The sequence below is a fragment of the Coregonus lavaretus genome, assembly GCF_964263955.1.
Source record: "Coregonus lavaretus genome assembly, contig: HAP1_SCAFFOLD_2182, whole genome shotgun sequence".
In the NCBI taxonomy this organism is placed as follows: Eukaryota; Metazoa; Chordata; class Actinopteri; order Salmoniformes; family Salmonidae; genus Coregonus; species Coregonus lavaretus.
In genome coordinates this window covers 58462-82947 of record NW_028160077.1, presented here as the reverse complement: position 1 = coordinate 82947, position 24486 = coordinate 58462, and the positions used below count along the sequence as shown (strand labels likewise).

General features: G+C 44.2%; 1 protein-coding gene across 1 annotated transcript in view; it reads right to left on the bottom strand.

The window, feature by feature from the left end:
- Nucleotides 1-406: 406 nt before the first annotated feature.
- LOC311122196 (ubiquitin carboxyl-terminal hydrolase 33-like) overlaps nt 407-24486 on the bottom strand; it is a 33052-nt gene continuing 8972 nt past the window's right edge. The window contains exons 2-8 of the mRNA XM_084196587.1: nt 12819-12926; nt 12144-12197; nt 11880-11942; nt 5584-5739; nt 4729-4837; nt 4037-4106; nt 407-467 (exon numbers count right to left, since the gene is read on the bottom strand). Of these exons, the coding sequence (XP_084052713.1) occupies nt 467; nt 4037-4106; nt 4729-4837; nt 5584-5739; nt 11880-11942; nt 12144-12197; nt 12819-12902 (537 nt within the window). The 5' untranslated portion in view covers nt 12903-12926 and the 3' untranslated portion in view covers nt 407-466. The remainder of the gene's footprint in view (nt 468-4036; nt 4107-4728; nt 4838-5583; nt 5740-11879; nt 11943-12143; nt 12198-12818; nt 12927-24486) is intronic.

Below are 24486 nucleotides of genomic sequence, written 5' to 3'. Positions count from 1 at the left end.
GGGGCAATTTTTCTGATGATTTAGGTGACCTACACACATTTAAAAAAAGATATGTCCAGCAACAACATGAAGACAGGGGCAGCATATAAGTCAATACCAGAAGCATTTATTGACTGATCTCAAAAGTGTTGGCTTACCAGGGTTGGTGGAGCCCTCAGTTTCATCTTTGCCTCGCAAAGCTAACTCAAACACTCCGCAAAACTTCACACACTGGATTAGCCGGCTGAGGATGTGGCGGTTCTTGCTAATGTCGTAGTAAATATATTTGTTATAGTGAATATGGAATATGATATGTTGAGTAAAATGTTGTGCTAAGATCTATTTAGGTCAGGAGCTGGTTATAAGTTATGTTCCTATCCAATAACAATGGACAAAAGGGTCCTATCTTGTCAGCCTTGTCAGCAGGTGGCCAAGGACAACACCCACGCCATAGGCCTCTCAGTTCTTCCAACTCACGAGTTCTTGCTCTGAGGACACACACACACACAAACACACACACACACACACATCATCACTGTTAAACACACACACACACACACATCATCACTGTTAAACACACACACACACACACACACACAAAAATCCCCTCTCTTAGGCTGAACATTTGAAGACAGAGAACCCGACTCAGAGCCAATGCAACAGTGACAGTAGCCTGGAGGGGACCTCGCCCAACTCATCAGGACCAATCAGAAGATCAGAACTACTAGATTGAACCTACTTCATTTATTGCATAAAATGTCTGCACACAATGTTTCGGGGCTCTCTTCAGATAATAATAATAATAATAATAATAATATGCCATTTAGCAGACGCTTTTATCCAAAGCGACTTACAGTCATGCGTGCATACATTTTTGTGTATGGGTGGTCCCGGGGATCGAACCCACTACCTTGGCGTTACAAGCACCATGCTCTACCAGCTGAGCTACAGAAAGTCGATACTCATGGATGCGCATTGCAATTGTAAAATGTCAACACAATTGGAGACACCACGTCATTTTTGGAGACATGTTATTGACAGTAAACTATTGTAGATGCGACTGCTAACTAAATAAAACATTTTAGCTGGCTAGCTAATCATCTTAGCTAAATGTGGGGCAAACAATTCAGTTATTTACCGTTAATTTGAGGGATTGGGGTGAAAGAAATCGAGTTACATAGTGATACTTTACGATATACTGTATTGACAATATCGCAATATTTTAGCGCTAGTTGGCTGTACCTGCACCAAAACGCCATTATTGTTCCTTCATAGCTTGTTCTCAATCTTTTCACATTGGGAGCCAATTTGTTTTCAGCACTTTTATTTCCATGACTGATCAAAACTCGTTCTCATGGCTTTCTGATCCCTCTGCAACAGACATATGGTGCGCAATAAAATCACAGTATCGAATCGCAATACGTATAGAATCATGAGACTCGCAATGCTGATGCATATATCTTATCGTGAGGTTCCTGGCAATTCCCAGCCCAAGTTCATTTGCCACAACAAATCTCTTCGCTAGCAAACGCAATGTGTCTCCAGCAATGTTTACTTTTTTGACGTTCTATGGCATCTCCACTTTCCAAGCATATATGACCACATGTAATATTTTGGTAAGTGATGCAAATAGTGAACTATGTAGGGCCAGGATGTAAAATATATGTAGCTGCAGCAATTTCTCTTATCTGATATGGTAAGTAATGGGGCTTGATTTATAGCTCCCTAAGAGTTTGACGAACGGGTCCGTGAACGCGATTGCAGATATCTTTACCTCTGAATAAACTGCCTTATATTATACAATTATCCACCTTGTCCAAAAGTCTCTACTTTTTCTCCGTTCTCCAGTAAACTTGTTTTATCAACAATAGTAAGGTTCAATGACACAGAAAGCAGTTCAATGTCGGGGTACAGAGTCGCTCTCTTACCAGGATCGCGGTCCGCTCTGACCAGGGTGAAGGTGGCCGGCTCCACCTCTCTGCCAGCAGCGTTTTCATTATTTAGTCCGTTCGTAGCGGGTATGTACACGATCAACAAGATCAGTCCAAAACCGAAGATCAGTCCAAAGCAGAATGTTTGCAGAATGTTTGTAAACTAAGTCTACAAATTAAAAACATAAAATAACGCCACACTGCAGGTCGCAACATAGACGCTGATAGCCGCCATTGTCTTAGTTACGTTCAACGTTACGTCACGTATGACGAAAGCGCGTAAGTGCATGCACACAGACACCCATAGAGAATGTATTGAAAGCTTTGAAATGTGAAAAAAATAGATTTTACATGACAGGCTATGAGAGACTTCTGGGCGATTTTCAACCTGACTGAAATCGCCCAAAAAACGGGCGGGGCCATTTGAAGCACGACTTTAGCCTGATTTGACATTTAGTGGCTGGCAGATCAGACGTGAACACTGATAACTGCTGTTGCCGTGATATAATTTTTTATAAATTTATAAAATTGTAATTTTTATTTTTTTTATTTTTTATAATTGATTAGAAAAAAAATCCCTTCCTTTTCCCGTTTGGCAGTGCGTCGCCCATATCGCCCTATTGAACAGGCCGTCCCTGCCTATGAGATAAAGTCATGTGTAAAAAGATTTATATTGGAAAAACATCCCGCGCCTTGAAAGTACGTCTTGGGGAACGTAAATCCACTATCAGACGTCGAGACGTCACTTTGCCAGTTGCGAGACACTTTACAGAACAAAATCATTCCATTAATGAATTGCGTTGCGTCGGGATCAAAAGAGGAGGTGACTCCAAAGAGAAGTCATGTGGATATATACATTAAGTTCTGTATCTCCACAGTTTAAATGAATAATTCGATTTCACCTCCTTCCTATAAGCCACATTTAGACTGTTAAACAAGAACACTGTCCACATCAGTTTTGCATATCGTTTATGAGTTGGCCCAACATATATATGAATGGCTCTGCCTGATGTCCTTCGTGGTGGGCGATCTCATGAATTGATGTGATGTATTTCAGGTGAGCGGACACCTGGGGCGATTGATTTGTGAGTTGCCCTTCGTGCCCGATCCCATACCCTATAATTCTGTATCTCTTTGTGACTCATTTGTATACAGCTAGACCAGAGGGACCGCGTCCCTGATTAGAAACGTATGTGTACGCTATCCCTGATGCAGTAAACCATTAAAAACGTTGAATAATGAAGTGAGCTTTATGAGTGTGAACCCATTCCACCTCTTAGAGTGTCTCTCCATCTCTCCTTTATGAGTGTGAACCCATTCCACCTCTTAGTGTGTCTCTCCATCTCTCCATTTAATGGGCTGGCGGGCCAGAGGTTAGTAAGGTGGTTGACATGAACCAGGTCTCAGCAGTTAGAGAGGGCCTGCAGGGCCGGGTCAGGGTGAAGGGTTAGGGTGGAGGTTTAGGGTTAGGGTGGAGGGTTAGGGTCAGGGTGAAGGGTTAGGGTGGAGGGTTAGGGTGGAGGGTTAGGGTCAGGGTGGAGGGTTAGGGTCAGGGTGGAGGGTTAGGGTGGAGGTTTAGGGTCAGGTTGAAGGGTCAGGGTGAAGGGTCAGGGTGGAGGGTTAGGGTGAAGGGTCAGGGTGGAGGGTTAGGGTGGAGGGTTAGGGTCAGGGTGGAGGGTTAGGGTGGAGGGTTAGGGTCAGGGTGAAGGGTTAGGGTGGAGGGTTAGGGTCAGGGTGGAGGGTTAGGGTCAGGGTGGAGGGTTAGGGTGGAGGGTTAGGGTCAGGGTGAAGGGTTAGGGTGGAGGGTTAGGGTCAGGGTGGAGGGTTAGGGTGGAGGGTTAGGGTCAGGGTGAAGGGTTAGGGTGGAGGGTTAGGGTCAGGGTGGAGGGTTAGGGTCAGGGTGGAGGGTTAGGGTGGAGGTTTAGGGTCAGGTTGAAGGGTCAGGTTGAAGGGTTAGGGTGGAGGGTTAGGGTCAGGGTGGAGGGTTAGGGTCAGGGTGGAGGTTTAGGGTCAGGGTGGAGGGTTAGGGTGGAGGTTTAGGGTCAGGTTGAAGGGTCAGGTTGAAGGGTTAGGGTGGAGGTTTAGGGTCAGGGTGAAGGGTCAGGGTGAAGGGTCAGGGTTCTTACCAGTTAGATAGGGCCTGCAGGGCTGCGTTCATATAGCAGGTGTTTCCTATGTTCTTCAGTCCAGTCAGCCCTAGTAGAGACAGATACACATCAACATCTATCCTGAGATACCCACTAGCACATATAGATACACATCAACATCTATCCTGAGATACCCACTAGCACATATAGATACACATCAACATCTATCCTGAGATACCCACTAGCACATATAGATACACATCAACATCTATCCTGAGACCCACTAGCACATATAGAACAGATCTACCGCTTCTTAGACATGCTTTCAATGACAGATCTATTACATTTACATTTTCGTCATTTAGCAGACGCTCTTATTCAGAGCGATTTACAAATATGGTGCATTCACCTTATGATAGCCAGTGGGACAACCACTTTACAATAGTTTTTTTTGGGGGGGGGTGGGGTGTAAGAGGGGGGGGTTAACTTTTTTGATCCCGACGCAACGCAATTCATTAATGGAATGATATAACACACATTTGTGTGTGAATTTGGTAGCCAAAAAAGTTACATATTGCAGCTTTAAATAACAAGGTACAAATCCAGGCATGTCACATTTCGCAAACACAGGGCCATATCACGATGCCCTATCACGACGCCCTATCACGACGCCCTATCACGACGCCCTATCACGACGCCCTATCACGACGCCCTATGGAAAATGATCGTACCTCTGGCGCGGAGCTCGTCCTCCTCCTCGGTCTCCATGCCCAGGTCTTCACAGCCACCAGCAGGGGGCAGTCTCAGAGAGGTGGAGCGGCCCTGCACCCTGCTACACTCCTGGGGACAGAAGAAGACCCTATCAGAACCATATCGTCTAAACCAGCGTTTCCCAAACTCGGTCCTGGGGACCCCCAATGTCGTGAACATTTAGTTTTTTGCCCTAGCGCTACACAGCTGATTCAAATCATCAACTCATCATCAAGCTGGGAGTATTAGAATCAGCTGTGTAGTGCTAGGGCAAACATCTAAATGTTCACGACATTGGCGGTCCTCAGGACCGAGTTTGGGAAACGTTGATCTAAACACAGTGATTATCAGCAGCGTGAGGAGACAACAGTGGAACCACTGCTTTGACAGCATTTCATAGAGAAAGAAAACAACTTTACATAACTGAATTGTTATTGACTTTGAACATGGTCTCAAAGGATGTGACATAATCACTAACAATGATTGAATCTGTACAGTGGATTGTAAAATGTTCATGTTATAGCTTGATTTGGTCGGGGTTGTGGCCTTACATATAGACAACTGTATTTATAATAAGGGAACTTCATTAGTGGTTTGAGATTCAGCCATTAATTAGTCAACCAATCAATTCAGGTATCAATCCATCTATCAATCAATATATCAATCAATCTATCAATCAATCTAGGTATCAATATGTCAATGAATTCAGGTATCCATCTATCAATCACTCGATGCATGTATCAATCATCAATCAATAAATCAATCAACTGACCAATCCATCAACATATCAATCAACCAACCAACCAACCAATCTCGGTTCCAGAGCGTAACATTACCTGTGTGTTGTTGTTGTTGTGAGGTGATGTTAGGGTCTTCGTGCTGGGGACAGGGGAGTGAGGGCCCAGTTTACGCTCCAGAAACACCTCTTTCCCACAGGCATAACACCACACCCTCAGGGTGGTCAGGTTCACTGTCAGGTTGTGCCCCGTCTCCTGTTAAAGAGGGGGTTTATAAGCATGTTATAATGGTTCTAGATGTTTATAAAGCTGTAATTAAATATGTATAAAGGTGGTATAAGCAAATAAACAAATACAGTGTATTGTTGACAGACAGACAGACAGACAGACAGTCAGTCATTATTCATGTGTCTGCATCAGTGTTGGCAGAGAGGGCTAGGCCACAGCCATGACAACACCCACCCTTATGGAGCAGAGCTTTAACGAGTGGGCAGAGAATCTGTCAGGACTGAATGATAAGGAACAGCAGTAGATCTGGTTTTGGGGTTTTCCTCACTGGTTATTTGGACTTATCAGGATTGGGAAAAGGTGGTGCGTAAAAAGTATTCGCCAGGAGTGCCTCGCGTGTCACGGATCGGGGAGGGGCTTTTGGCTCTAAATTTCCTTTTGCGAGGGTAGAGACTAGACCGGAAATCCACATTTCTAACACGTCTGCTGAGCGTGAAAAACCCAGCAGCGTTGCAGTTCTTGATACAAACTGGTGCACCTGGCACCTACTACCATACCCCGTTCAAAGGCACTTAAATATTTTGTCTTACCCATTCACCCTCTGAATGGTACACATACACAATCCAGGTCTCAAGGCTTAAAAATCCTTCTTTAACCTGTCTCCTCCACTTCATCTACACTGATTAAAGTGGATTTAACTACTGACAACACGGGATCATAGCTTTCACCTGGTCAGTCTGTGTCATTGAAACAGCATAATGTTCATAATGTTTTGTACACACGTGATGCAATAGGAACTGGGACTCTCGTCTCCTCCAACATCTCTTTCACCTCTCTAGGAACTGGGACTCTCGTCTCCTCCAACATCTCTTTCACCTCTCTCTAGGAACTGGGACTCTCGTCTCCTCCAACATCCCTTTCACCTCTCTCTAGGAACTGGGACTCTCGTCTCCTCCAACATCCCTTTCACCTCTCTCTAGGAACTGGGACTCTTCTCGTCCAACATCTCTTTCACCTCTCTCTAGGAACTGGGACTCTCGTCTCCTCCAACATCCCTTTCACCTCTCTCTAGGAACTGGGACTCTCGTCTCCTCCAACATCCCTTTCACCTCTCTCTAGGAACTGGGACTCTCGTCTCCTCCAACATCTCTTTCACCTCTCTAGGAACTGGGACTCTCGTCTCCTCCAACATCCCTTTCACCTCTCTCTAGGAACTGGGACTCTTCTCCTCCAACATCCCTTTCATCTCTCTAGGAACTGGGACTCTCGTCTCCTCCAACATCCCTTTCATCTCTCTAGGAACTGGGACTCGTCTCCTCCAACATCTCTTTCACCTCTCTCTAGGAACTGGGACTCTCGTCTCCTCCAACCTCCCTTTCACCTCTCTAGGAACTGGGACTCTCGTCTCCTCCAACATCCCTTTCACCTCTCTCTAGGAACTGGGACTCTCGTCTCCTCCAACATCCCTTTCATCTCTCTCTAGGAACTGGGACTCTCGTCTCCTCCAACATCCCTTTCACCTCTCTAGGAACTGGGACTCTCGTCTCCTCCAACATCCCTTTCATCTCTCTCTAGGAACTGGGACTCTCGTCTCCTCCAACATCCCTTTCACCTCTCTAGGAACTGGGACTCTTCTCCTCCAACATCCCTTTCACCTCTCTAGGAACTGGGACTCTCGTCTCCTCCAACATCCCTTTCACCTCTCTAGGAACTGGGACTCTCGTCTCCTCCAACATCCCTTTCATCTCTCTCTAGGAACTGGGACTCTCGTCTCCTCCAACATCCCTTTCATCTCTCTCTAGGAACTGGGACTCTCGTCTCCTCCAACCTCCCTTTCACCTCTCTAGGAACTGGGACTCTCGTCTCCTCCAACATCCCTTTCATCTCTCTCTAGGAACTGGGACTCTCGTCTCCTCCAACATCCCTTTCATCTCTCTCTAGGAACTGGGACTCTCGTCTCCTCCAACATCCCTTTCACCTCTCTAGGAACTGGGACTCTCGTCTCCTCCAACATCCCTTTCACACCTCTCTCTAGGAACTGGGACTCGTCTCCTCCAACATCCCTTTCACCTCTCTAGGAACTGGGACTCTTCTCCTCCAACATCCCTTTCACCTCTCTCTAGGAACTGGGACTCTCGTCTCCTCCAACATCCCTTTCACCTCTCTAGGAACTGGGACTCTCGTCTCCTCCAACATCCCTTTCATCTCTCTCTAGGAACTGGGACTCTCGTCTCCTCCAACATCCCTTTCATCTCTCTCTAGGAACTGGGACTCTCGTCTCCTCCAACATCCCTTTCACCTCTCTAGGAACTGGGACTCTTCTCCTCCAACATCCCTTTCACCTCTCTAGGAACTGGGACTCTCGTCTCCTCCAACATCCCTTTCATCTCTCTCTAGGAACTGGGACTCTCGTCTCCTCCAACATCCCTTTCATCTCTCTCTAGGAACTGGGACTCTCGTCTCCTCCAACATCCCTTTCACCTCTCTCTAGGAACTGGGACTCTCGTCTCCTCCAACATCCCTTTCACCTCTCTAGGAACTGGGACTCTTCTCCTCCAACATCCCTTTCACCTCTCTAGGAACTGGGACTCTTCTCCTCCAACATCCCTTTCACCTCTCTAGGAACTGGGACTCTCGTCTCCTCCAACATCCCTTTCATCTCTCTCTAGGAACTGGGACTCTCGTCTCCTCCAACATCCCTTTCATCTCTCTCTAGGAACTGGGACTCTCGTCTCCTCCAACATCCCTTTCATCTCTCTCTAGGAACTGGGACTCTCGTCTCCTCCAACATCCCTTTCACACCTCTCTCTAGGAACTGGGACTCGTCTCCTCCAACATCCCTTTCACCTCTCTCTAGGAACTGGGACTCTTCTCCTCCAACATCCCTTTCACCTCTCTAGGAACTGGGACTCTCGTCTCCTCCAACATCCCTTTCACCTCTCTAGGAACTGGGACTCTTCTCCTCCAACATCCCTTTCACCTCTCTCTAGGAACTGGGACTCTCGTCTCCTCCAACATCCCTTTCACCTCTCTCTAGGAACTGGGACTCTCGTCTCCTCCAACATCCCTTTCACCTCTCTAGGAACTGGGACTCTCGTCTCCTCCAACATCCCTTTCATCTCTCTAGGAACTGGGACTCTCGTCTCCTCCAACATCCCTTTCACATCTCTCTAGGAACTGGGACTCTCGTCTCCTCCAACATCCCTTTCACATCTCTCTAGGAACTGGGACTCTCGTCTCCTCCAACATCCCTTTCATCTCTCTAGGAACTGGGACTCTTCTCCTCCAACATCCCTTTCACCTCTCTCTAGGAACTGGGACTCTTCTCCTCCAACATCCCTTTCATCTCTCTAGGAACTGGGACTCTTCTCCTCCAACATCCCTTTCATCTCTCTAGGAACTGGGACTCTTCTCCTCCAACATCCTTTTCATCTCTCTCTAGGAACTGGGACTCTTCTCCTCCAACATCCCTTTCATCTCTCTAGGAACTGGGACTCTCGTCTCCTCCAACATCCCTTTCACCTCTCTCTAGGAACTGGGACTCTTCTCCTCCAACATCCCTTTCATCTCTCTAGGAACTGGGACTCTCGTCTCCTCCAACATCCCTTTCACCTCTCTCTAGGAACTGGGACTATTCTCCTCCAACATCCCTTTCACCTCTCTAGGAACTGGGACTCTTCTCCTCCAACATCCCTTTCACCTCTCTCTAGGAACTGGGACTCTTCTCCTCCAACATCCCTTTCACCTCTCTCTAGGAACTGGGACTCTCGTCTCCTCCAACATCCCTTTCACCTCTCTAGGAACTGGGACTCTTCTCCTCCAACATCCCTTTCACCTCTCTAGGAACTGGGACTCTCGTCTCCTCCAACATCCCTTTCACCTCTCTCTAGGAACTGGGACTATTCTCCTCCAACATCCCTTTCACCTCTCTAGGAACTGGGACTCTTCTCCTCCAACATCCCTTTCACCTCTCTAGGAACTGGGACTCTCGTCTCCTCCAACATCCCTTTCATCTCTCTCTAGGAACTGGGACTCTTCTCCTCCAACATCCCTTTCACCTCTCTAGGAACTGGGACTCTTCTCCTCCAACATCCCTTTCACCTCTCTCTAGGAACTGGGACTCTCGTCTCCTCCAACATCCCTTTCACCTCTAGGAACTGGGACTCTTCTCCAACATCCCTTTCATCTCTCTCTAGGAACTGGGACTCTCGTCTCCTCCAACACCCCTTTCACCTCTCTAGGAACTGGGACTCGTCTCCTCCAACATCCCTTTCACCTCTCTCTAGGAACTGGGACTCGTCTCCTCCAACATCCCTTTCATCTCTCTAGGAACTGGGACTCTCTTCTCCTCCAACATCCCTTTCACCTCTCTCTAGGAACTGGGACTCGTCTCCTCCAACATCCCTTTCACCTCTCTCTAGGAACTGGGACTCTTCTCCTCCAACATCCCTTTCATCTCTCTAGGAACTGGGACTCTTCTCCTCCAACATCCCTTTCACCTCTCTCTAGGAACTGGGACTCTCTTCTCCTCCAACATCTCTTTCACCTCTCTCTAGGAACTGGGACTCTCGTCTCCAACATCCCTTTCACCTCTCTAGGAACTGGGACTCTTCTCCTCCAACATCCCTTTCACCTCTCTCTAGGAACTGGGACTCTCGTCTCCTCCAACATCCCTTTCACCTCTCTCTAGGAACTGGGACTCTTCTCCTCCAACATCCCTTTCACCTTTCTCTAGGAACTGGGACTCTCGTCTCCTCCAACATCCCTTTCACCTCTCTCTAGGAACTGGGACTCTCGTCTCCTCCAACATCCCTTTCACCTCTCTCTAGGAACTGGGACTCTTCTCCTCCAACATCCCTTTCATCTCTCTAGGAACTGGGACTCTCGTCTCCTCCAACATCCCTTTCACCTCTCTCTAGGAACTGGGACTCTTCTCCTCCAACATCCCTTTCACCTCTCTAGGAACTGGAACTCATCTCCTCCAACATCCCTTTCACCTCTCTCTAGGAACTGGGACTCTTCTCCTCCAACATCCCTTTCACCTCTCTCTAGGAACTGGGACTCGTCTCCTCCAACATCCCTTTCACCTCTCTCTAGGAACTGGGACTCTTCTCCTCCAACATCCCTTTCACCTCTCTCTAGGAACTGGGACTCGTCTCCTCCAACATCCCTTTCACCTCTCTCTAGGAACTGGGACTCTTCTCCTCCAACATCCCTTTCACCTCTCTCTAGGAACTGGGACTCTCGTCTCCTCCAACATCCCTTTCACCTCTCTCTAGGAACTGGGACTCTCGTCTCCTCCAACATCCCTTTCATCTCTCTAGGAACTGGGACTCGTCTCCTCCAACATCCCTTTCACCTCTCTCTAGGAACTGGGACTCTCTTCTCCTCCAACATCCCTTTCACCTCTCTCTAGGAACTGGGACTCTCTTCTCCTCCAACATCCCTTTCACCTCTCTAGGAACTGGGACTCTTCTCCTCCAACATCCCTTTCATCTCTCTCTAGGAACTGGGACTCTTCTCCTCCAACATCCCTTTCACCTCTCTCTAGGAACTGGGACTCTCGTCTCCTCCAACATCCCTTTTACCTCTCTAGGAACTGGGACTCTCGTCTCCTCCAACATCCCTTTCACCTCTCTAGGAACTGGGACTCTCTTCTCCTCCAACATCCCTTTCACCTCTCTCTAGGAACTGGGACTCTCTTCTCCTCCAACATCCCTTTCACCTCTCTAGGAACTGGGACTCTTCTCCTCCAACATCCCTTTCACCTCTCTCTAGGAACTGGGACTCTTCTCCTCCAACATCCCTTTCACCTCTCTAGGAACTGGGACTCGTCTCCTCCAACATCCCTTTCACCTCTCTAGGAACTGGGACTCTCGTCTCCTCCAACATCCCTTTCACCTCTCTAGGAACTGGGACTCTCGTCTCCTCCAACATCCCTTTCACCTCTCTAGGAACTGGGACTCTTCTCCTCCAACATCCCTTTCACCTCTCTCTAGGAACTGGGACTCTCGTCTTCTGAACCATCCTGAATATTGATCTAGTCCTGTAGGTATGTGTGTGGGAGGTGTAGAGGTCAGGGGTCAAGGGTCAAGGGTTACTCATCCCGTGTACTGCTCTACTCCTGTAGGTATATGTGGGAGGTGTAGAGGTCAAGGGTTACTCACCTGTGAGTGGACGGTGCTGTGGTCAGCGTGAGATTCTCCACAGCCCACATACGCACAGCGGTTCTACAAACACAGAAAACCATGGATTTATACAACAGTCAACATTAACAGTCAACATTAACATCCAACAGTCAATTTTCATGAGGCCAAATAGTAATCGCACAACTTCCTAAATAAAAGTCCCAATTACTTACAAAACTTTACAAATAAAAGTCTTAATTTGTAACAACTTTTCCCAAACACAGCCTGGGACTTTTCACTCACCTCCAGACACGCCCACAGATTTGGTCCTCCAATCTTGCAGTCTTGACACTGGCCCTAGAAACACACACACACACACCACGTGACATCATAACCAACTAGCTCCAGTGACCAGGCCAGACCAGTGAGACAACAGCTATAAAACAGTAACATGATAGAGCAAGGCCTTCTCCAATGACAACATTCTCATTTCTACTAAAACATCCAGGTCTTGGCCATTTAATCATCGTTTCTATTCTAGCTAATGCTATTGGATAACGATAAAGATAGTTTAGATAGCCTATTTAACTTCTATTAGATATTGATAGAAGTTAACTAGACTAGCTAAACTATAAGATAACTGACGGAGGGGACTCAGCAGGGCAGGACTACGGAGGGGACTCAGCAGGGCAGGACTACGGAGGGGACTCAGCAGGGCAGGACTACGGAGGGGACTCAGCAGGGCAGGACTACGGAGGGGACTCAGCAGGGCAGGACTACGGAGGGGACTCAGCAGGGCAGGACTACGGAGGGGACTCAGCAGGGCAGGACTACGGAGGGGACTCAGCAGGGCAGGACTACGGAGGGGACTCAGCAGGGCAGGACTACGGAGGGGACTCAGCAGGGCAGGACTACGGAGGGGACTCAGCAGTGTAGGACTACAGAGGGGACTCAGCAGTGCAGGACAGGTGGACTCACATGTGACTTGTGGATGAGTTCTTCCTTGGTGATCTCTCCTACACACTGCAGATGGGGACAGTCACTGCTAGAACACACAGGCATCACTCACCTGAACCTGTACCTCACCTGTTTGAGAGAGAGAGAGAGAGAGAGAGAGATATTGGAGAGAGAGAGAGGGGGAGAAAGAGAGAGAGGGGGAGAGAGAAAGAGAGAGGGAATACGTTAAATAAAAAAATCAAGACTTCTTCCACAGCACTGATAAAACATTTCAGCTGCTCACACCGCCCTGCTAAAAACACAGTCATGGGCATTCAAGCAACAGTGATGTAGTGAGATCAACAAGAAGAAGAGTGCAGATGTGGACAACAACAATGGAAAATCCACTATTATTCATCTCCTCTTAGACCAGCTGGTACCACAACAGGAAACTGTCTGTCTGTCGTGTCTGTCACTGTTGTAACCGGAGGCTCCAGACAGCACAACTGCTCTTTCAGATCTGTCGTACCGCACACTTATCAACCCAAAACAACTTCCTCTCCTCATCTCTCAGAGAGAGATATTATCTCTGTTCCTATGATCTCCAGCTACTACTGATGGGGCTAGAGGCCTGACAACCTTGATCTCTGACCAGTTGTGAGGACTAAAAGAGGCAGTCCAAAGTACACACACACTAAGCAAGAGAAAATGAGTTCTGATCAATCATGGAAATAAAAGTGCTGAAAACATGTTGGCTCAACATTTAAAAAAGAAGATTGAGACCAAAGTATAGAAGGAGCAATAATCCACTGTATCGATTTCCCCAAAACAAATCAAACAAACCGACTCATTCCTGGTCCAGCCAGGCAAGAAGAACTAGTGAAATCCAAGCTAATTCCATAATGCACAAGTAAAAAAAAAAATGCATGACGACATTATTTGTTCCACTCCTGTCATAATGCCAAACAGCAGAGAGAGACAGAGACAGAGAGAGACACGCATGCCAAATTGGATTTTTACCGTACGACAGACCACATATTCACCCTGCACACACTAATTGACAAACAAACTAAACAAAAGCAATGTATTTTCATGCTTCATTAATTTAAAAACATTTAAAAAACATTTGACTCAATTTGGCATCAGGGTCTGCAATACAAATTGATGGAAAGTGGTGTTGGGGGGAAAAACATACAGTGAGGGAAAAAAGTATTTGATCCCCTGCTGATTTTGTACATTTGTCCACTGACAAAGAAATGATCAGTCTATAATTTTAATGGTAGGTTTATTTGAACAGTGAGAGACAGAATAACAACAAAAACATCCAGAAAAACACATGTCAAAAATGTTATAAATTTATTTGCATTTTAATGAGGGAAATAAGTATTTGACCCCATCTCAATCAGAAAGATTTCTGGCTCCCAGGTGTCTTTTATACAGGTAACGAGCTGAGATTAGGAGCACACTCTTAAAGGGAGTGCTCCTAATCTCAGTTTGTTACCTGTATAAAAGACACCTGTCCACAGAAGCAATCAATCAATCAGATTCCAAACTCTCCACCATGGCCAAGACCAAAGAGCTCTCAAAGGATGTCAGGGAAAAGATTGTAGACCTACACAAGGCTGGAATGGGCTACAAGACCATCGCCAAGCAGCTTGGTGAGAAGGTGACAACAGTTGGTGCGATTATTCGCAAATGGAAGAAACACAAAATAACTGTCAATCTCCCTCGGCCTGGGGCTCCATGCAAGATCTCACTTCGTGGAGTTGCAATGATCATGAGAACGGTGAGGAATCAGCCCAGAACTACACGAGAGGATCTTGTCAATGATCTCAAGGCGGCTGGGACCATAGTCACCAAGAAAACAATTGGTAACACACTACGCCGTGAAGGACTGAAATCCTGCAGCGCCTGCAAGGTCCCCCTGCTCAAGAAAGCACATATACAGGCCCGTCTGAAGTTTGCCAATGAACATCTGAATGATTCAGAGGAGAACTGGGTGAAAGTGTTGTGGTCAGATGAGACCAAAATCAATCTCTTTGGCATCAACTCAACTCGCCGTGTTTGGAGGAGGAGGACTGCTGCCTATGACCTCAAGAACACCATCCCCACCGTCAACCATGGAGGTGGAAACATTATGCTTTGGGGGTGTTTTTCTGCTAAGGGGACAGGACAACTTCACCGCATCAAAGGGACGATGGATGGGGCCATGTACCGTCAAATCTTGGGTGAGAACCTCCTTCCCTCAGCCAGGGCATTGAAAATGGGTCGTGGATGGGTATTCCAGCATGACAATGATCCAAAACACACGGCCAAGGCAACAAAGGAGTGGCTCAAGAAGAAGCACATTAAGGTCCTGGAGTGGCCTAGCCAGTCTCCAGACCTTAATCCCATAGAAAATCTGTGGAGGGAGCTGAAGGTTCGAGTTGCCAAACGTCAGCCTCGAAACCTTAATGACTTGGAGAAGATCTGCAAAGAGGAGTGGGACAAAATCCCTCCTGAGATGTGTGCAAACCTGGTGGCCAACTACAAGAAATGTCTGACCTCTGTGATTGCCAACAAGGGTTTTGCCACCAAGTACTAAGTCATGTTTTGCAGAGGGGTCAAATACTTATTTCCCTCTTTAAAATACAAATCAATTTATAACATTTTTGACATGCGTTTTTCTGGATTTTTTGGTTGTTATTCTGTCTCTCACTGTTCAAATAAACCTACCATTAAAATTACAGACTGATCATGTCTTTGTCAGTGGGAAAACGTACAAAATCAGCAGGGGATCAAATACTTTTTTCCCTCACTGTAGGATATTATAAAATCCATGTTCACAGACAACAAGTGTGCTGTTAAAATTGGCAAAAAACACACATTTCTTTCCACAGGGCAGTAGCTTGAGCCCCTCCCTCTTCAACACACACACACACACACACACACTCACACACACCTACACCCACACACACACCTACACACCTACACACACACAGACACACAGACACACAAACACACACACACACACACACACACACACACACACAGACACACAGACACACACACACACACACTACCAGTCAAAGGTTTGGACACACCTACTCATTCCAGGGTTTTTCTTTATTTTTACTATTTTCTACATTGTAGAATAATAGTGAAGACATCAAAACTTTGCAAATGTATTAAAAATAAACTCAAATATCACATTTCCATAAGTATTTAGACCCTTTACTCAGTACTTTGTTGAAGCACCTTTGGCAGCGACTACAGCCTTGAGTCTTCTTGGGTATGAAGCTACAAGCTTGGCACACCTGTATTTGGGGAGTTTCTCCCATTCTTCTCTGCAGATCCTCTCAAGCTCTGTCAGGTTGGATGGGGAGCGTCACTGCACAGCTATTTTCAGGTCTCTCTAGAAATGTTTGATCGGGTTCAAGTCCGGGCTCTGGCTGGGCCACTCAAGGATATTCAGAGACTTGTCCCGAAGCCACTCCTGCGTTGTCTTGGCTGTGTGCTTAGGGTCGTTATCCTGTTGGAAGGTGAACCTTTGCCCCAGTCTGAGGTCCTGAGTGCTCTGGAGCAGGCTTTCATCAAGGATCTCTCTGTACTTTGCTCTGTTCATCTTTCCCTCGATCCTGACTAGTCTCCCAGTCCCTGCCGCTGAAAAACATCCCCAAAGCATGATGCTGCCACCACCATGCTTCATCGTAGGGATGGTGCCAGATTTTCCTCCAGATGTGACGCTTGGCATTCAGGCCAAAGAGTTCAATCTTGGTTTAATCAGACCAGATAATCTTGTTTCTCATGGTCTGAGAGTCCTTTAGGTGTCTTTTGGCAAACTCCAAGCAGGCTGTCATGTGCCTTTTACTGAGGAGTGGCTTCCGTCTGGCCACTCAACCATAAAGGTCTGATTGGTGGAGTGCTGCAGAGATGGTTGTCCTTCTGGAAGGTTCTCCCATCTCCATAGAGGAACTCTGGAGCTCTGTCAGAGTGACCATCGGGTTCTTGGTCACCTCCCTGACCAAGGCCCTTCTCCCCCGATTGCTCAGTTTGGCCGGGTGGCCAGCTCTAGGAAGAGTCTTGGTGGTTGCAAACTTCTTCCATTTAAAAATGATGGAGGCCACTGTGTTCTTGGGGACCTTCAATGCAGCAGAATTGTTTTGGTACCCTACCCCAGATCTGTGCCTCGACACAATCCTGTCTTGGAGCTCTACGGACAATGCATTCGACCTCATGGCTTGGTTTTTTCTCTGACATGCACTGTCATCTGTGTGACCTTATACAGAAAGGTGTGTGCCTTACCAAATAATGTCCAATCAATTGAATTTCCCACAGGTGGACTCCAATCAAGTTGTAGAAACATCTCAAGGATGCACCTGAGCTCAATTTCGAGTCTCATAGCAAAGGGTCTGAATACTTATGTTAATATGGTATTTCTGTTTAATTTTCATAATCAATTTGCAAACATTTCTAAAAACCTGTTATTGCTTTGTCATTATGGGGTATTGTGTGTAGATTGAGGGAAAAAAATAATTTAATATATATATTTTATTTTGTATTTTTTTAGGGAGTTGATCAGCTTAATATAGCAGATAGATTGTAACTTCCATCAATGTAATTGTCTGCATCACTTCCAATCCCCCATGTTTTTTTTAAATATATATATACACATATACATATATATTTATATTTCCCTTTAATCCTTTCCAACCCCACCACCCCTTCCCTAATTGGAGTAAACTAGTGAACAACAACGCTTAGGCCTCTACTTCCAGCTTATACATACTATATACATTTTATGGACACAGTCAATTTTACAATAATTCTATTTTGTTTGTTTTTACTCCAGAACTTCCTCTACCCTCAACCTCTCCAATCATTTTCATGATGTCCATCCGGTTTGCTTCTATATGCCACATCTTTCTAACTGTGCTCTTTCACAAAAGCTCCCAACCTACAACCTACAGTGGGGGGAAAAAGTATTTAGTCAGCCACCAATTGTGCAAGTTCTCCCACTTAAAAAGATGAGAGGCCTGTAATTTTCATAATAGGTACACGTCAACTATGACAGACAAATTGAGAAAAAAAATCCAGAAAATCACATTGTGGGATTTTTTATGAATTTATTTGCCAATTATGGTGGAAAATAAGTATTTGTTCACCTACAAACAAGCTAGATTTCTGGCTCTCACAGACCTGTAACTTCTTCTTTAAGAGGCTCCTCTGTCCTCCACTCGTTACCTTTATTAATGGCACCTGTTTGAACTTGTTATCAGTATAAAAGACACCTGTCCACAACCTCAAACAGTCACACTCCAAACTCCACTATGGCCAAGACCAAAGAGCTGTCAAAGGACACCAGAAACAAAATTGTAGACCTGCACCAGGCTGGGAAGACTGAATCTGCAATAGGTAAGCAGCTTGGTTTGAAGAAATCAACTGTGGGAGCAATTATTAGGAAATGGAAGACATACAAGACCACTGATAATCTCCCTCGATCTGGGGCTCCACGCAAGATCTCACCCCATGGGGTCAAAATGATCACAAGAACGGTGAGCAAAAATCCCAGAACCACACGTGGGGACCTAGTGAATGACCTGCAGAGAGCTGGGACCAAAGTAACAAAGCCTACCATCAGTAACACACTACGCCGCCAGGGACTCAAATCCTGCAGTGCAAGACGTGTCCCCCTGCTTAAGCCAGTACATGTCCAGGCCCGTCTGAAGTTTGCTAGAGTGCATTTGGATGATCCAGAAGAGGATTGGGAGAATGTCATATGGTCAGATGAAACCAAAATATATCTTTTTGGTAAAAACTCAACTTGTCGTGTTTGGAGGACAAAGAATGCTGAGTTGCATCCAAAGAACACCATACCTACTGTGAAGCATGGGGGTGGAAACATCATGCTTTGGGGCTGTTTTTCTGCAAAGGGACCAGGACGACTGATCCGTGTAAAGGAAAGAATGAATGGGGCCATGTATCGTGAGATTTTGAGTGAAAACCTCCTTCCATCAGCAAGGGCATTGAAGATGAAACGTGGCTGGGTCTTTCAGCATGACAATGATCCCAAACACACCGCCCGGGCAACGAAGGAGTGGCTTCGTAAGAAGCATTTCAAGGTCCTGGAGTGGCCTAGCCAGTCTCCAGATCTCAACCCCATAGAAAATCTTTGGAGGGAGTTGAAAGTCCGTGTTGCCCAGCGACAGCCCCAAAACATCACTGCTCTAGAGGAGATCTGCATGGAGGAATGGGCCAAAATACCAGCAACAGTGTGTGAAAACCTTGTGAAGACTTACAGAAAACGTTTGACCTGTGTCATTGCCAACAAAGGGTATATAACAAAGTATTGAGAAACTTTTGTTATTGACCAAATACTTATTTTCCACCATAATTTGCAAATAAATTCATTAAAAATCCTACAATGTGATTTTCTGGGGAAAAAATCTCATTTTGTCTGTCATAGTTGACGTGTACCTATGATGAAAATTACAGGCCTCTCCCATCTCTTTAAGTGGGAGAACTTGCACAATTGGTGGCTGACTAAATACTTTTTTCCCCCACTGTATATACTTATTATGGACACAGTATGCTTACATTATTTGTTATCTTGTTATTAGTTGTTGTTAGTTGTTATTAGTCCCATCCTTCAACTCCATTCAACACATCCCATCTATCTCTTAACACCATCCATATTGGATTTCTATTTGCCATATATTTTTCAACTGTACTGTGATGTTTTACAAAAGTTCTGAACCTTTCTATTCTCATTGTTTCTACAGATTGTAAATTGAAAATAAACATTTTTGCTAAAAGTATTATTATATTATTGATCGATTGACTATGACTTTTCAGATCACCCAGTAATGCCATCTGCAAGGTTAGCTCCAGGTAAATATTGCAATCCTTTAGCCATTCCTGGACCTGTGTCCAAAAACAAGCTACAAATGGACAGTACCAAAACAAATGATCTAATGATTCTGTCTCTTCGCAGCAAAATCTGCAGAGCTGGGAAGATTGTATCCCCCATATAAATAACATTCTATTGGTAGCAAGAATTTTACATAATAATTTAAATTGAAAAATTCTACGTTTTTAATCCGGTGTCGTTTTGCGTATCAGTTCATAAACACTATGCCATGGGATCGGTACGTCAAAAATCTCTTCCCAACTATTTTGCAATCTATATGGGACGGCTGTCAATCCTTTGGTCCTTAAATGAAACTGGTATACTTTTTTATTTATCACAGTTTTCCTTAACCAGTTATGTTCTTTAATGCAGGGCCGACAGACAAGTTCCTTACTTTCTCCCCCTTCCACTTTCCTCTTCCATTTTCCGGTAAGGCTGCAATTATTTGGTTGTAATTTTGGGTAGAGCAGACATTTCCATATGTTTTTGTTAGCTGCATAACTCCACCATTCCTACCGATAAAATCATTTACGAAGATTATACCTTTTTTTGTCAATTAGTATATTTGAGTTTAACCACAATATTTGTTGCAATATTTGTTCTGTCGTTTCTGGAGGATTAAATTGAAATTGCAACCAACTTTCTATGTCTTGTTTTAAAAATAGTGATATTTGGGAGATGATTTTCTTTTCAAATAACTGAAAGTGAGAGGTTGTAATCTGAATAAAGGGAAAAGGGCCATTCTTGAACATTGGGTGAGACAATCTTACTAATTTGCTAGAGAACCAGTTCGGATTTAAGTATACCTTTTGTATGACTGAAGCTTTTAGTGATAGGTTTAATGCTTTAATATTTAATAATTTCTGTCCTCCAAATTCATATTCATTATATAAATAGGCCCGTTTAATTTTGTCTGGCTTGCCGTTCCAAATAAAATGTAATATTTTTTTGTCATGTAATTTTAAAAAAACTGTTCGCTAGGCGTAGGCAAGACCATAATCAAATAGTTAAACTGGGATAATACTAAAGAGTTAATCAGGGTGATTTTTCCACAAATTGACAGGTATTTACCTTTCCATGGTAGCAAGATCTTATCTATTTTTGCTAACTTTCTATTAAAATGTATTGGAGTGAGATAATTTATTTCCTTTGGGATATGTATTCCGAGTATATCCACATCACCATCAGACCATTTTATTAAACTACATGGTAATGTAAAAATTGTATTTTTTAGTGCTCCAATACGTAATATAGTACATTTGTCATAATTTGGTTGTAATCCAGAGAGGTTAGAAAATGTATCTAGATCCTCTATGAGGCTGTGGAGGGATTCTAGTTGTGGATTTAAAAGAAAACATGAATCATCAACGTACAATGACACCTTTGTTTTCATGCCCTGGATTTCTAATCCCTTGATATTATTGTTGGATCTGATTTTAATAGCTAACATCTCGATGGCCACAATAAATAGATATGCCGATAGTGGACAACCTTGTTTCACTCCTCTTGACAGTTTAAAACTTTGAGAAATAGCCATTATTTACTATTTTACACCTAGGGTTACTATACATGATTTTGACCCATTTTATAAGATATTCTCCAAAATGGAAATGCTCCAGGCATTTATATATAAACCCCAGTCGTACTTTATCAAATGTCTTTTCGAAGTCTGCTATGAATAGCAGGCCTGGTTTCCCAGATTTTTCATAGTGTTCTATTGTTTCCAGTACTTGCCTTATATTATCTCCAATGTATCGTCCATGTAAAAAACCTGTCTGATTAGAATGAATAATGTCCGACAATACCTTTTTAATTCTATGCGCTATACATTTTGCTAGGATTTTTGCATCACAACACTGAAGTGTAAGGGACCTCCAATTTTTTTAATGGACTGGATCTTTGTATTTTCCACTTGTATCCTGTTTCAGTAATAATGAAATCAGACCTTCTTCTTGAGTGTCTGATAATCTACCATTTACATAGGAGTGGTTAAAACATGCTAATAACGGTCCTCTGAGTATATCAAAAAAGGTTTGGTATACCTCGACTGGTATGCCATCCAACCCTGGAGTTTTCCCAGACTTAAAGTCTTTAATTGCATCCAGAAGTTCCTCCTCTGTAATTTCACCTTCACATGAGTCTTTCTGTATGGCTATTAATTGTACATTATCAATAGAAAAAAAATCTCTACAATTAACTTCAGTTAGAGGAGATGGAGGCGACTGAAATGAAAACATATGCTTAAAGTACTTTGCTTCCTCCTTCAAAATATAATTTGGTGAATCATGGGTGACTCCGTCAATTGTAACCAGTTTCATAAAATTATTTTTGGTAGCATTCCTATGTTGAAGATTTAAAAATAATTTTGTGCATTTTTCCCCATATTCCATCCAGCTTGCTTTATTTCTATAATATATTCCACTTGATCTTTCTTGAATAAGTTTCTCCATTTCTTTTTGTTTTTCCTCTAATTTATTCTGAGCCTCTGTTAGTTTTTATTGCCATCTATCTGTTCTGTTAGACATTCTATTTCCTTTGTTAGTAAAAACTCTTGACCTAAATTGCATTTGTTTTTGAAATGAGTACTGAATTGCATGGCCTCTAAAGGCACATTTAAAGGTGTCCCATACAATAAGGGGATTTGCTGTACCTATGTTATGTTGGAAAAAATCAGTTATACATTCCTCTGTCCTAGTTAAAAACAAGTTATCATCCAATAGGCTTTGATTAAATTTCCAATATCCTCGCCCACGTGAAAATTCAGTAAGAGTAATGTATATGCCTATTATATGATGGTCCGACCGCATTCTGTCCCCTATCAACACTTTTTTTTACTTTTGGTGCCAACGAGAATGAGATAAGAAAGAAGTCAAGACGACTAGCTTGATTCAGTCTCCGCCATGTACATCTCACTAGATCAGGATATTTAAGCCTCCATATATCTACTAGTTCTAATGTATCCATGACATTCACAATTTCCTTAAGAGCATGTGGGTGATTGTTTGTGGTGTGATTTCCTTTACGGTCCATTGAGCTATTTAAAACAGTATTATAATCCCCCACCATAATAATATTGTCTTGAATTGCTTGCAGGGTTGATAATTTATTATATATATATTGTCAAAGAAGTGTGGATCATCATTATTTGGTCCGTAAAGGTTAATGAGCCATATCTGTTTATGGTCCAATAACATACAGTGGGGAAAAAAAGTATTTAGTCAGCCACCAATTGTGCAAGTTCTCCCACTTAAAAAGATGAGAGGCCTGTAATTTTCATCATAGGTACACGTCAACTATGACAGACAAAATGAGGAAAGAAAATCCAGAAAATCACATTGTAGGATTTTTTATGAATTTATTTGCAAATTATGGTGGAAAATAAGTATTTGGTCAATAACAAAAGTTTCTCAATACTTTGTTATATAACCTTTGTTGGCAATGGCACAGGTCAAACGTTTTCTGTAAGTCTTCACAAGGTTTTCACACACTGTTGCTGGTATTTTGGCCCATTCCTCCATGCAGATCTCCTCTAGAGCAGTGATGTTTTGGGGCTGTCGCTGGGCAACACGGACTTTCAACTCCCTCCAAAGATTTTCTATTGGGTTGAGATCTGGAGACTGGCTAGGCCACTCCAGGACCTTGAAATGCTTCTTACGAAGCCACTCCTCCGTTGCCCGGGCGGTGTGTTTGGGATCATTGTCATGCTGAAAGACCCAGCCACGTTTCATCTTCAATGCCCTTGCTGATGGAAGGAGGTTTTTACTCAAAATCTCACGATACATGGCCCCATTCATTCTTTCCTTTACACGGATCAGTCGTCCTGGTCCCTTTGCAGAAAAACAGCCCCAAAGCATGATGTTTCCACCCCCATGCTTCACAGTAGGTATGGTGTTCTTTGGATGCAACTCAGCATTCTTTGTCCTCCAAACACGACGAGTTGAGTTTTTACCAAAAAGTTCTATTTTGGTTTCATCTGACCATATGACATTCTCCCAATCCTCTTCTGGATCATCCAAATGCACTCTAGCAAACTTCAGATGGGCCTGGACATGTACTGGCTTAAGCAGGGGGACACGCCTGGCACTGCACGATTTGAGTCCCTGGCGGCGTAGTGCGTTACTGATGGTAGGCTTTGTTACTTTGGTCCCAGCTCTCTACAGGTCATTCACTAGGTCCCCCCGTGTGGTTCTGGGATTTTTGCTCACCGTTCTTGTGATCATTTTGACCCCACGGGGTGAGATCTTGCGTGGAGCCCCAGATCGAGGGAGATTATCAGTGGTCTTGTATGTCTTCCATTTCCTAATAATTGCTCCCACAGTTGATTTCTTCAAACCAAGCTGCTTACCTATTGCAGATTCAGTCTTCCCAGCCTGGTGCAGGTCTACAATTTTGTTTCTGGTGTCCTTTGACGGCTCTTTGGTCTTGGCCATAGTGGAGTTTGGAGTGTGACTGTTTGAGGTTGTGGACAGATGTCTTTTATACTGATAACAAGTTCAAACAGGTGCCATTAATACAGGTAACGAGTGGAGGACAGAGGAGCCTCTTAAAGAAGAAGTTACAGGTCTGTGAGAGCCAGAAATCTTGCTTGTTTGTAGGTGACCAAATACTTATTTTTCACCATAATTTGCAAATAAATTCATTAAAAATCCTACAATGTGATTTTCTGGATTATTTTTTCTCAATTTGTCTGTCATAGTTGACGTGTACCTATGATGAAAATTACAGGCCTCTCTCATCTTTTTAAGTGGGAGAACTTGCACAATTGGTGGCTGACTAAATACTTTTTTCCCCCACTGTATGCGTAATAATGTCGGCAGTTCA